The following is a 14,577-nucleotide window of genomic DNA, read 5'->3' on the forward strand; positions in this document are numbered from 1 at the left end:
CGGCCGCCATGGTCTTGATTGCACCAACACCTCGTTTGGCCTTTGTTACCACATGATTCACATGCTTGTTGAAGGACAACGACCTGTACAGAACCGTACAGAGTTTGTCTGTCATTATGTGTATAATGTTATATTCATATTTAGGCGGAAATTAGGCTCATACGCAGCTGTGTCTCTCAATTCGTCTCTTTTGTGTTTGTTTACAACCAAGGTTGATTAAGGAGTTATTGTTCATTGGCCATCTATTTCTATATTCTAGTGTGTGTTAAGTGTGTGAGTGATGGTACATGTATTTCTGCTTTTGAATATAAATACTATTTTGGAGTTTAAGCCATCGTTTTAGGGTATGGCTTTTCTGTCACGGTTGTTGTTGTTGTTGTTATCGATCCAGCAGCAGCTGGGCTCTCGCCCTTCTGTCCAATGCCATGTAGGGATAAGTGCAGGTTTGCTGCAGTTGCTGTAATGTTCTGTAGAGTGTATTGTCGATGGTAGGTCTCGGAGGGAGAAGTGTAGCTCTGATGTCATTTAGGGCTGTAAAGTGGAAAAGGTGATGTTCCACAGTCTCGTATGTATAGTCACACATAGGACACAGTGGGGTAAATTCTGGTTTTATTCTTTTCAAGTGAAAGTTGAGCTGTATAATTATGTTCTGTCCGTGGGCGGAAGATCGTGGTCTGTTTCTTTCTCTGTATGTGGTTGATAATAAATTGTCATTTTGTTTTGTTGTGGTCATATGTTTGAAACCTGCTCTGGCTGTCTCTCCCAAGGCCCATCTGTTCTTCCAATCTTGTTTGCTGTTGCTTTTAATGATTTGTTTTGCAGTGTTGTATGAAGTTGGAATGGTGGATCCCCTTTTGGCAAGTGTGTCTGCTCTGTCATTTCCAGGTACTAAGTTTGATTGTCAGGGAATCCATAGCATCACCAGGTTGACGTCACAGGATGTTATCAGGTGATGGGAGCCAAACATTATAATATGCGTCAAGTCTTAGTTTAGATGATGGTCATTTTCTATCGCTTGCAAGACTGATATTGAGTCAGTGAAAATCACAACACTCTGCATTTTTGGGGGGTGAATGTCAAAAACTGTGCGGAGATGGAATAATGCGGCATCAATTGCCATCATTTCTGCATCGTAGTTGCTTCATTTCTCTCCACAGGCTGCAGAGATCTGATTGGAACTTCTATCTGGGTACTGTATTAGTATTCCATTTCCGGCTGTGGTTGTGCCTCTGAATGCTGAGCCGTCTGTACAGACGTGTATCCTGTCATCTGAATAGCTGTCGATTGTTAAATGTGAAGCAAGCATCGACGTCACTAGGTTTGAAGATGTTGTGCTATTTTCTCTGAGAGATGTTGCTCGGATTGGTTTTTCTAAAGAAAGTAGGGAAGAATGTTTCGGTTGACTCTTTTAGTTTCTCTTCTGTTTTGTGGTAGATGGTGACTCTCCATTAGTTCCGTGATTTGATCATGATTGATTTTTGTCGAAGTCGTTTCTTTGGTTTCCATGTTTCTACTAATTTCCTGTTTGGGTGGTTGGGGCACATTCTTTTGGTTCTTTCACGGAGCTCCAAAACTGCTTTATCTCTACGAATTCTCAGGGGTTCAACATTTAAAAGAATTTCACCTGGGGCAGTAGGTGTAGATCTCATGCCACCGTTTATGAAACGAAAGGTATTATTTTCGACCTTGTCAAGAGTATTGCAAGTAGTTGTACTGTACATAGTGAGTAGGTTATTGCTGTATTCCAGGGAAGATCGGACATAACCAAGGTATAGAGCTCTCAGAGTTTGTTTGTCTGATCCCCATGAACTGTTTGCCAGTTTCTTTAAAAGTTGGAGTCTTCTTTTCGCTTTGTTCTTTATGCTCTCCACCTGGCTTTTCATGGTCAGACTTTGATCAAGTTTGACTCTTAGTTATTTTTGGTGTTCTTCTTTTGGGAGATGTTCATTTCCTATCTTTAGTTGGAGTTTTTCTTTGACTGTTTTGTGGCTCCTTGTAAAGATAGTGGATACTGTTTTCGTGCAGTTTATTTTGAGCTTCCATTTCTGACAGTAATTATGGAGCCTCTTGAGGTTTTCATTAAATTTCTCTTCTCCTATTCTGTCAACGGTAGGTTGTTGTTATTTTGATAACGTTCGTTTACAAAATAGACCCCGCGACTGAACGAGGGTCGTCAGATACAGTCACAGCAAGGGTCTATGTTTTAGTATGCATTGAAACCATCAGAAAACGGCCCGAACCGACCCGAACCGAACTAACTCCGTAATGGGCACCGCCTATTAAGATAAGATACATCTTTATTGTCCAGATCCTGGCACATTGGTTTGGTGTTCCACCACGTGTACACACACACACACACACACACACACACACACACACACACACACACACACAAACACACACAAGCACACACGTGCACACACATGCACACACAAGTAGGCTTACAATCACATGCATAATATAAATGAGCAGCAATATAAACAATAATAATCGTAAGCTAGATACACACTCAATGTTATTTTGATGCATGCTCTAAGGTCGTAAGTATACTTATACAAGCCTTGTTTGAACGAGGAGTTAAGTTGTTGAAAGGCTGACCATAAACTTTGCTCTATTGTATCAAACAGTTGTGGACGTCAACATTTTAAGACAAAGCGGACTCTTTTGTCCGATCAGCAGCAGCCCAACGGCCCATTTTGAACCATCGTACACAACATTAATTTACGAAAATAAAATCAAAACAACAGCAACAACAACAAAAGAGAAGTACAAAATAACAAAACAACCTCCAACCTGCATGATATTTAATAGTATGCATGTTGTTTTGTGCCTGTCTTTTTAAGTTTCAGGGAAAGAAAACAGAATTTTAAAAAGAAAAAACAAAATCAACCCAAAAACAGGATAATTAATGAAGTCGGTATTTGTCAAGAAAACATCCTCAACGAAAACGTATTCTAAGCATGTAGTCCCCAAATCTTCAGGCTTTGTCGAAAGACCAGAATGAGCGCCCACGCTCTGTGGCCTTGAGGTTAAGGTGTTCGTCTCTCATTCAGAGGTCCCGGGTTCGAATCTGGGTAGCGACGGTAAAATTCTCTTCTCTAAAATTGTCTCCTTTCACATCCTTGCCTGCTCTCTAACAATGTTCTGTCGTCTGCTTTCGTCTCCACTTTTTGCCACCACCCCCTCACCTCCTTTGCCCCCTCCGCTGGGCTCCTGACTCTTTCTGCAGCCTTTCTTCTGCAACTCTGTGGCTCTTTCTTACTGCTGTTTTTCAGCCACACCCCTGATGTTATGGTAGGTAAAATCTAAAATCTTAGCCTTCTCGGAGTAGGGCGAAAAATCTTAGAGGTACCGTGTGCAAGTTGCGCACATTAAAGATCCATGGGTGGTCCAAAATAGATAAGAGTAGGCTTCGGCCGCCACCCGGGCAACGTTCTAAATGTCCTACCAACTGAAAATGTTAGGTGTTTCCCGTGCGCTCATATGACCTTATGCAGTAAAAAAAAAAATTAAAAATGACCAGAATGAGCGCTCACAGTGGGTTAAATGTCAGGCAGGGTACTTGGAAGGCCGTGTATTCATAGGCTCATAATATATCTCATGGCTATGGCGAACTTATTTGTCTATGGTTGTGTGAGTAGCAAGTTGACGAACGTACAATGTTCAAGTATTGACTCGTATGTGTATGTGTTTGTATCTGTGTGTGTGGGTATTTCTGGTTTTGAGGACGTGCAAGGTTTTTTCTTTTTTTTTAATGTGTGTGTGTATGTGTGTGTGTGTGTGTGTGTGTGTGTGTGTGTGTGTGTGTGTGTGTGTGTGTGTGTGTTTATGCGTTTATATATATATATATATATATATGTGTGTGTGTGTGTGTGTGTGTGTGTGTGTGTGTGTGTGTGTGTATGTGTGTGTGTGTGTGTGTGTGTGAGAGAGAGAGAGAGAGAGAGAGAGAGAGAGAGAGAGAGAGAGAGAGAGAGAGAGAGAGAGAAAAGAGGGGGGGGGATAACAACCAGATAGTGAGAGGAAGAAAAAGAAGAGATACAAACAAGTCGTGTGTAAAATGTACACTATTTCGTCGGGTCTCTCAAAGTTCACACCCCATACAGTCGACGGGCACACACAATCGGTTTTATTACACTGGGTCTGTCGACCAATGTGTAGATCTATGTCATGCTTTGGTGGGTGTATTGTTGCATAGCCTAGCTGTGTCTATGTGCGCTTCTTTTTCCTGATTGTCAACAACCGAGGCGTCTCAGTATAGAAAACGGGGCTCTCGTGGTCTCGTGGTTACGGTATACGCCTGGTAGCAATGAAAATGATTTTCTCTAAAATGTTCTCCTTTCACCTCCTTTCCTGCTCTCTAATAATTTTCTGTCTTCTGCTTTAATATCCACTTTCTGCCCCACCCCCCCTTTTCCATTGCCCCCTCCTTTGGACCCTGACTATTTCCGTTGTCTTTCTTCTGCTACTCTTTGGCTCCTTAGTGCTGCTGTCTTTCACTTTCAGCCGCACCCATGATCTTATGGAAGGAAAAATCTACACCTAGCCTTCTCGGATAAAGGTCGAAAAATGTGGGAGGTCCCGTGTGCAAGTTGCACATGTTAAAAATCCCTTGGTGGTCCTGAAATTGATAAGAGTGGGCTTCGGCCGCCACCAGGGAAAATTCAAAATTTCTGTCAAACTGAAAATGTTTAATATGCAGTTTTGAACGCTGTAAAACACTTACAAAAACAAACAAACAACAACAACAAGAACAAAAAAACTGTGTAGATGGAATCGACCTCGCAAATGGCGTCCCCCGCGTGTCCCTGTGGCTCACACTCACAGTGTTATGATGTCCATCCTTGTGAAGTGTGTTAAACGTTGTTGCCAGGCGCACACTGAAATTGAAATGTGTCGAGTGTCGACAAAGGTCTAGATAATCTACATTTTTTAGCGTCCCATTCCAGGGAGAAAAAAACTGTCAGGGTGAAGGGTTCTGATAAATCACGTTGCAAATTCCGGTTGGATGGATGGATGGATAGGACGTGGATGGATGAAGAGACGATGAGGCGATAGCGAATCAACAGGTGACGGACAGATGGGTGGATGGATGGATGAACGGATGAATATAATTATATGAATGGATAAATGGATGGATGGATGGATGGATGGATAAGTGACAGCAGTATCGTCGCTCAAACACATTAAACAAATAAATAGACGCACGCACGCACACACACACACACACACACACACACACACGCGCGCGCGCGCGCGCGCGCGCACACACACACACACTCAGAGAGAGAGTGAAAGAGGGAGAGAGAGAGAGAGAGAGAGAGAGAGAGAGAGAGAGAGAGAGAGAGAGAGACGCCTGTAACGTGAACACAATCTAAAACAATGGCATGCCTATATTAGAAAGAAAAAGAGACTTCAAACTTCATCAATGGACTTTACTCACTATACAACTGTTGTTTTTGTTAGTCTACCGTGCTATTTCTTGTTCTGAAGTTGCTGGGCCCCTCTTTTTTACTCACACGTACAGCTCCTGTACATGCATGCGGATGTGGTGTAGCGGTTAGTGGCTTTACCTTTGCACAGAGGAGACCAAAGTTCGATTCCCGAGTAGGGAGAATTTTTATCAAGTTCCGCGTATCCCAGTCTCTCTACTGGGATGTTGCATCCCTCTCAATCCGGGTTGGCATTGACATGCAAGGTCGAAGCGCACCTCCTAAATGAACTAATTTTGTGGATGGGGTGTTAAAAACACCAAAATTAAAAACAAAGCAAAGAAAAGAAAACTCCCCCCCCCCCCCGGAGCAGTGCCACTGACTGAAGTGTCTTTAGGCCATCCACAAAGGGGGGGGGGACATATCTCGTTCAAGTAAAGTAGAATTGTAATTGGGCTGATTCATGTCACGCTCATAACTGTGCTGATCTACAACAGGGAACTGCTGATTTTTCTTTCCTGATCCTTACTATTGTCATTTCCCTGTAGTTCTTTTGTATGTTTGTCACTCCCTTGTGACCTGCTTTTTGGGGTGCCTTGATAGTCGAAGCAGACCTTGTGCTGTTGAAGCTAGAGAGGTGAGCAGTCGAAGTCTGATTCCCTGTAAAGACTTCTCTGTTGACACCCACCCCATGGCGCTCATATGACCTTATGCAGTTGCGAGAACCGTAAAACCCTCTACTATAAAAAAAAATAAAACAAAAGAAAAACCAGAAAAAAACAAAAACAAGACGACTTCTGACTATGGTCTCAGTGGCCTGTAGGCAACGTACACTGTATTCATGTACTCTTCATTGAACAACTGGCTGCGTCGTACTTCAGGGTGGGTTTTTTTTCCAAATCTCTTTTTTCTCTCCTTCTATTGTCTTTTTATTTTTTGCCTATCTCGCTGTTTCCCTTCGATAAATAATGACGATGCTTCTCTTACCTCAAAACTAAACATCTTTCTCACTCTCTCTCTCTCGCTCTCTCTGTATGTGTGTCTAGAATGGCTTCTTCGAGAGCAGTATCGTCCATTAAACGGATCATCGTTACAAAGCTGGGCACAAATTTCCGTGACGTCACCAAGTTTGAGACAATCCCCGTGCCAACTCTCAAGTCCAAAGAAGTTCTGATAAAGAACAGGTAGGCCTAGGCCTTACGCCTTACATCATAGATTAAGGCTGCAACCATATTAACGCCTGACACGACGGTCAGACGAGACCGTCATCGGGCACAAAAGAATGCTCACCGGCTCTTTAGTAATGGAAGGTAACTAAAAATGGTTGGGGCTACCATACTGACGTCCGACGTCTTGTGTCGTCCCTGATCAGACCGTCTCCGATAAAACTTGTTTAAAAAAATATTATATCGAAGACGGTCCGTCGGGCGAGATGGGAGGTTATTTTAATGATGTTATCTGGGCTTAGTTTGTCTCCTTTCTTGCCTCGATGATACTACACAGAATTCTAGCAGTTCTTGGTCAGCTCTGAATATCTCTAGCAGTTCTTGGTCAGCTCTGAATATCTCTAGCAGTTCTTGGTCAGCTCTGAATATCTCTAGCAGTTCATTGAAAGTGCTGTGTTTCATGCGATAGTATTGTTGGAATTTTTCACTATCTTCCATCAACTGCGGAAACAAATGATGAAATTCACCTAGCGTTTCACGCTTTCTTTGGATGGGATACACTGAAAATCTTCCTGTCTAGGTTTGCCTTTTTTGTCTGCGTCTCAAAAGCAACAACAACAGCAATTTTCTTCTTCTACCACAGAATCCAAATGGCAAGAGCAGCATTCATCATTCTCAGGAATATATGGATATCTAAAGAACTGAGGATTTTCAAAACTAACGTGAAGAATGTTTTACTGTATGGTTCAGAGACATGGAGGCTCTCAGCATCAGCAGCAAGGAAACTGCAGAGCTTTGTAAATGGATGCCTAAGAAGGATAGTGGAGATCAAGTGGTACGATCGAGTCACAAATGCTCAACTGTGGGAAAGAACAAGCCAAAAGCCAGTAAAGGAAGACATACAGGTGAAGAAATGGAAATGGATTGGACACACCCTGAGGAGACCCCCGACAAGCATCATCAGGCAGGCTTTAATGCGGAACCCACAAGGAAAATGTAAGAAGGGAAGACCAAAGATGACATGAAGGCGAGCGGTACAAGCGGAAAATGAAAAAGCGGGGACATCATGGAAACAGCTAGAAAAGGATGCTCAGGACAGGCTTCGCTGGAGTAATGCTGTTTATGGCCTGTGCTCCACTGGGAGTTAAAAAGGGCGAGAGAGAGACCACTCGCCATATTTGCAAAACGGCGGCGTCTGGCCGCCAAACTCCGGTGTTAATATTGTCGGCGGCACCCGACGGAAAACGGCGGGTCTGGTCTGACTGTCGGAGTCGGGCGTTAATATGGTTCTACACTACTAGGATTAAAGGGAGATAACTCTATGGGTAATATGAATATCCCACCCAAGAGCTGCGTGCAGCATAATATACAAACAGCAGCAACAACAACTACAACAATTATAATAACAAAAGCAGCAGCAGTTATAACGACCACAGCAAGAACCACTACAATCACAACCACGACAACCAACCATCACCACAATAATGGCAGAAAAACACTTTCCATCACCTCTCCCTCTCTTCCCTCTCTTCCCTCTCTTCCCTCTCTTCCCTCTCTTCCCTCTCTTCCCTCTCTTCCCTCTCTTCCCTCTCTTCCCTCTCTTCTCTCCTTCCCTCAAAGCAACAAACCCCCCCCTCCAAAAGAAATAGCACCCAAAAAAGAAACAAACCAAACTTCACTTAAAACAAAACAACAACAGCAAAGGCAACAATAAAAATAGGTCAAAACAAAACAGACTAACAGGAAACTAACAAAGTGCAAGCAAGCTCTTTATTTCTCTTAAAATGAAGTTTTCAAGGTGGTTTCAAATAAATTAATTTCTTTCAGATTCATCGGAATCAACGCCTCAGATATCAATTTCAGTGCTGGACGTTACTTTGGAGTGAGCGAACCACCCTTTCCTATCGGCTTTGAGGTACGATCAATTGCCAACAAATCTGCAAAATATTATTTCTTTAGGCTACAAATATAAAGTACATTATGTATCATCGTCAAGCTGTACACGTACTTTATAAGGCTTGAAAGCAATTTTTTCATGAGAGAGACAAACATGTTTCAGTTTTGTAACAAGTGTACCTACATAATGTTTGTTTTTTTGGCTCGATCTTCGGACACACATGTGAATAGTTGTTGGTCCTCACACCCATACACAGTTTTTGTTTTTTCCGAGAGTATTTTTCATAACAGTACAATATTTAAATTCTTCTATTACAAGATGCCTCAACTTAGCGAGGCTGACCTTAAGTTTTGATAACAAGGCAGAAAATCTGTCTGAGAAACAGCGAGACCGCTAAATTGCAGTGTCTGTATTGTTTCTCGACTTATCCGAAGATAATTAAAATCTTGTTTTGGAAGGTGGCCAATAGAGCAGGTTCTAGCATGTTTAAATGAGTGTGATTTGCTTTACCATGCAACTGTCCTCCTCCCCTCTCCTTTTGTGTTTCAGGGTATAGGCGAGGTGGTTGCAGTAGGCCCAGACGCCAGCCTCACCCCAGGCCAGAATGTGACCTATTTAAACTTTGCATCGTTTGCTGACTACACAGTGAGTTTTCTCTTTTTGTAAGTGCGTTATGGTTCACGCAACAGCGTATGGTCATATGAGTGCACCAGACACATTAAACATTTTCAGTGTAGTAGAAATTAATTTTGAATTTTACCTGGGTGGCGGCCGAAGCCTACTCTTATCAATTTGGACCACCGAGGGATTTTTACCGTGCGCAGTTTTCACGTGGGATCTCTGAGATTTTTTGTCACTGTCTGAGAAGGCTTGGTGTTAGATCTTACCTACCCTAAGATGAGGGATGTGGCTGAAAGACAGCAGTAAGAAGAAGCCAAGGAAAGGCTGCAGATAGAGCCAGGAGCCCCGAGGAGGGGGCAAAGGTGGTTGGGGGGGGGGGGGTAAAAAGTGGAGACAAAAGCAGAAGACAGAACTTGGTAAGAGAGCAGGAAAAGAGGTGAAAAGAGAAAATTTTAAAGAAGAAAATTGTCCGTTGCTCTCAGATTTCAAACCCGGGACCTATTGAATGAGAGGCAAACACCGTAACCTCTAGAGCACAAGAGCCCCCTGAGTTCACTCTACACACAATGGAATAGTAACTCAAACAACCTCACCCATTTAGTATGTACTGCCATTTGTCACATTTACATTTACACCAGGGCAGTGCTACTTGACTGAAGTTGTCTTTAGGTCATTCTCAAAGGGGGGATAATAACATGTTCTTATGCACTGTAAAGCTGTAAATAAGCTGATTTATCCATGTCATTCTCATACTGTGCCGGAACAACTTACTGGGAACTGCTGCTTTTTTTTCCCCTCATCCTTACTATCGTCATTTTTCTTCTACCGGTACTTCTTTTGTACATTTGTCACTCTCTTGTGAACTGCTATTTCCGGGGTGCCATGATAGTCGAAGCAGACTTTGTGCTGTTGAAGCTAGAGAGGTGAGCCGAATAAGCCTGATTCCCCGTTTGGACTTCTCTATTGACATCCACCCCTTGGCGGTCATATGACCTTATGCAGTTGGAGAGCTGTAAAACCTTGCTAAAGCTATACTAAATAAAAATTTTGTTCTATTTTTAAAAAATAGGAGCGTGGGTTTGAAATGTAAAAAGTGCCATGACAAAACACATTACATCTATTCACTACAAAACTGAGAACATTGGCAAAAACTAATTCTCTAGAAAAAAAAGTAGAAACGAAATGCAATTTTATCGAACTAAACATCGAGATATAAAGACCAGCATACTGAGGAACAAAGTTTCCTCATCATAACTCTTACCATAAGATTGTGGAGTGGACGGAGTTTTTCAGAACTGCCCATATTTGGCGTACATATATATAAAGTGCGTTTTGCACTGGAACCCTTCATGATAACTACAATCGTATTATATAGATTAAAAAGTAAAGTCTTCTCCGTGCGCAAATTGAAATGTTCTTTCTGTGTAATGGAAAAAAGCCTGGAGGCCCTACTTTTTTACCATTTTCTTGCTAATTGTAGAACTGAGTACACATATTGTGTTTTTATTTATTCAATATGTTGAAACCGCTATTCCAACATATTTTATCAATTGCCTAGTGTTAAAGGTAAAATCAGAGAGAAATTGGCCACTAAAGTTTCATCTTTTCCAAAGCTTGAGTATCTTTGAAAACAACAAATTTACGTTTCTCAGTGTCTTTTATTAATGTTTTTCAGAAACAAACCTCAAAGAAATGTGTTTTAAAATGAACACAAAAAGTGTTGAGCCTACCCCCCCCCTCTTTCTTAAGAACTCTCTCTCTCTCTCTCTTTGTCTTTCTTCTCCCCCCCCCCCCCCCCCCCCCTCCCTTTCTCCAAGAAAAAAAGACAAAAAATCAATTAGAATTGCCAAACGAGCAGAAATATTGATTTCTTCAACTTTATTATTTTGATGAGTGCCTGATTTCATTATGATGCCACACACTCTAGTATCCCCCCTGCCCTCTCCTTGTCCCTGCAGGTGGTTCCAGAGGAGACAGCCATCCCTGTGCCTACCTGTGACCCGGCCTATATGACTGCCATGGTCAGCGGTCTCACCGCCTCAATAGCTCTGGAGAAGGTAAGGCTTGGATCATGGAACTTAATCAATATAGCTGTAGAAAAGTTCCCCATTCCCCCTCCCCCCCCCCCAACCCCCACCAAAAAAAAATGAAAATAAAATGAAATTATAAAATAATAGTATAGAATAAATACAGGGTGAGGTGGGGGGTGGGGGGGGGGGGGGGAATCTTGCTGTTGACAAGCTGGCACCCCTTTTGGCTGTTTTGGGATTTTTGTTCAAACCTGCATGTGCTTGGTTTTGATCTGACTTGAATTCCTCAGTGGAGCCGGCCTGGAGCAAACTAATATTACACAACGGTTCAAGATTTTTCCTTCTTTGTTCCAGGATGCAGACCTCACAGCTGGAAAGACTGTTCTGGTAACCGGTAGGCTTCCTTGTTGGGATTTTTTAGTTCATGAGACTTACGGTTAAAGAAGCTTGAACACCAAAGATTTTCTATAAAGTTTTATTAAGAGTTTTAGGGCGCTTTTAAGAAAAATAGGTCATAATATAAGTGCAGAAGATTAGAGATGTTTCTTGAGAGCAACATACAAAGAAAAGAAAAAGTAGAGATAAAGACAATAGATGTTTGATAAAGAAAGGTCTCAACTTCTAATCAAGATAGATGGATGTTTTTTACCTAAAGCAAGACTAGTGAAGAAGTTTTAAGATGATACCAATAATGCCACTTGCCCAAAAAACTGACGAGCGTCTAATACTAACACGTGGTGAAACAGTTGCAATGAGCTCCTGCCACTTTCCAAGATCAAGTGACATTTGTGTCACAACGCAATGGAAGCAGGCTCTTGTCAATTATAGTGCATGGAAAGTTATTGGTATCGTCTTAAAGCTTGTTCATTTGTCTTGCTTTGGTTGAAAAAAAATATCGCTTTATCTTGAATAGAAGTCCAGATATTTGCAAAGGAAGGAGGTGGGGTCACCTGGTGTAAGAGTTAAAATTACTGAGAAAATGATAGCCAAAAATGAGTTATTTCCTTAGCTTGAGAGTCCTTGGAAACTGAAAATTTACATTTTACGAGCCTTTAATCAATGTTTTTCAGTAAAATCAACACAGTCTTATGTTCTTGGGCACGAAAGCAGTTGAGCTAAAAAACAAATATTCCTATAAAAGTTCACAAACCTGCGGGAAAATGCCAGTTGCTTCACTTCCAATTATTTTGACGAGCGCCAGATTTCTCCAGGCTACCTCACATTTTTTTCTATCTCATTTCCTCAGCTGCTGCTGGTGGCACTGGGCAGTTCGCTGTAAGTGAAACCTCTTTTCAGTCATCATCTTTTTTCTCATCCTCATCATTTTACAAATTTTCATCCTCACCCTCTTTTTTTTCCTAATTCTCACCACCATGTGCATACCCATCCCCCTCATCATTATCCTCATCATCCTCTTCATATGCTCTTTCTCGTACTCATTCTCATCCTCCCTATCATTATCCTCCTCCTCCTCCCTCTCTTCCTACTTTTCATGCTCTTCCTCATCATCATACACATCCTCATCCTCCCAATCATAATGGATGATTAGCAGGTGCTGTGGTGCGGATTGCTATCACACATCTATCATCCTTATATCTCTCCTCCTTCTTTTTTGTGTTTGTTACTCTCTTGTAACCCCTCTAATCTTTGGCACTTGTATGACCTTATTGTATTGCAAGTGCAGTAATAGTCTTACTGGAAACTAAACTAAAACATCCTCCCAATCATTATCCACATCCTTCTCTCATCCTCTCCATCCTCATCAGTACCCTGTCCATCGTCCTCTCATCCTCCTCTTATGTTCCTTTCATCCTCTTCCATCTCCCTCTCCCCCTCTTCCTCCTCATCCTCCTCCCCTTTCTGATTTTCATCTTTCTGATTTTGATTATTATTACTATCATTAAATTATTATTATCATCATCATTATTTTAATTATTACTATCGACTTTATTATTATCATTATCGTTATTTTTTTCAAATTCTTCTTCTTTTTATTGTTATTAAGATTTTTATTATTATTATCACCTTTATCGTTATGATTATCATGACACCACAGGTTCAACTTGCAAAAATGGCGGGTACCCACGTGATTGGGACATGTTCCAGTGAGGATAAGGTGGAGTTTCTCAAGGTTGGTAAGAGGCGAGGACATAGTACTTAGGATAATAAGAATTGAAAATTTTCATTGGGATTTGAATAACCAGCAAGAACAAACGAGAGTAATTACACTTTCGTTTGATTCCACTTAGAGATTGTTTTCTTTACTTTGTTATATTCCGGACTATAAACACTTGCTTTCTCCAACACTCTACCAGGTTTTTTTTACAACATTTACAATTACCATAACAACAGTGCTGGCAATTATATGACCTTATTGTGTTGCAAGTGCCGTAAAACTCTTGCTAGCATTTTAAAAAACAATGACTGTTCCAGTTTTAGTATAGTTTTAGTAAGACTTTAACATTATAAATGTCTCATATAAATGCCGAAGATAAGAGGTGTTCCAAGAGAGTAACATACCAAGAAAAGAAGGACGAGAGATAAGCACGATAAATGTTTGATAAAAATAGAAAGAGCAAATCACACCAGAATTTCTGCCAACCACCCACTAATTTAATAATAGTTTGATGTCAAGCGTATGTACTGAGATCATGCGTATTTATTGATCTCATACATGTATATTTATCTCATGAATATGTTCATCTCATGCATATGTGAGGCATCGGGGTGAAATCAGGTGTTCGTCCAAATAATTGAAGTGAAGAAACTGGCATTTTTTCCGCAGGTCTAGATCTATAAATTTTTATAGAATTTTCGCTTTTTGATGCAACACCTTTCATGCCCATTAAAGAACACATTTCAGTGTGGATTTTACTGAAAAATATTGATTAAAGGCATAAAAAAATGTAAATTTTCAGTTTTCACAGACTCTCCAGAATAACTCATCTTTGGCGGCCATTTTCTTACTTATTTTACCTCTGAAACCAGGTGACCCCACCTTCTTCATTCGCAAATATCTTGACTTCTATGTAAGATAAATGAATATTTTTTTCATCCAAAGCAAGACAAATGAACAAGCTATAAGATAATATAAATAACTCTACATGTCCAAAAATTGACAAGAGCCTGATTCCACAGTGTCATGATACATATGTATAGATCTCATAAATATTTATTGATCTCATGCCTGTGTATAAATTATATCATGTATATCTAATGATCTGATGCATGTTTATTGATCTCATATATGAAATGTATTGTTCTGTATTTCCCAGACTCTTGGGTGTGACCGGCCAATCAACTACAAGACTGAGGACCTGGACAAAGTACTGGCGGAGGAATATCCTGTGAGTGTGTGTATGTGTTTGTGTGTGTGTGATTGTGTGTGTGTGTGTATATGTGTGTGTGTGTGTGTGTGTGTGTGTGTGTGT

At 41.1% G+C, this 14,577-nt stretch overlaps 1 protein-coding gene across 1 annotated transcript in view; it reads left to right on the top strand.

Moving 5' to 3' along the window:
- Window positions 1–14,577, top strand: part of LOC101856363 (prostaglandin reductase-3) — a 25,688-nt gene that overhangs the window by 2,864 nt on the left and 8,247 nt on the right. Inside the window, exons 2-9 of the mRNA XM_005103886.3 lie at window positions 6,479–6,616; window positions 8,426–8,513; window positions 9,045–9,140; window positions 11,075–11,173; window positions 11,501–11,540; window positions 12,393–12,421; window positions 13,203–13,277; window positions 14,422–14,493. Coding sequence (XP_005103943.1) covers window positions 6,480–6,616; window positions 8,426–8,513; window positions 9,045–9,140; window positions 11,075–11,173; window positions 11,501–11,540; window positions 12,393–12,421; window positions 13,203–13,277; window positions 14,422–14,493 — 636 coding nt within the window. The 5' untranslated portion in view covers window position 6,479. The remainder of the gene's footprint in view (window positions 1–6,478; window positions 6,617–8,425; window positions 8,514–9,044; window positions 9,141–11,074; window positions 11,174–11,500; window positions 11,541–12,392; window positions 12,422–13,202; window positions 13,278–14,421; window positions 14,494–14,577) is intronic.

Source organism: Aplysia californica, unplaced genomic scaffold, assembly GCF_000002075.1.
Source record: "Aplysia californica isolate F4 #8 unplaced genomic scaffold, AplCal3.0 scaffold00394, whole genome shotgun sequence".
NCBI classification, from domain to species: domain Eukaryota; kingdom Metazoa; phylum Mollusca; class Gastropoda; order Aplysiida; family Aplysiidae; genus Aplysia; species Aplysia californica.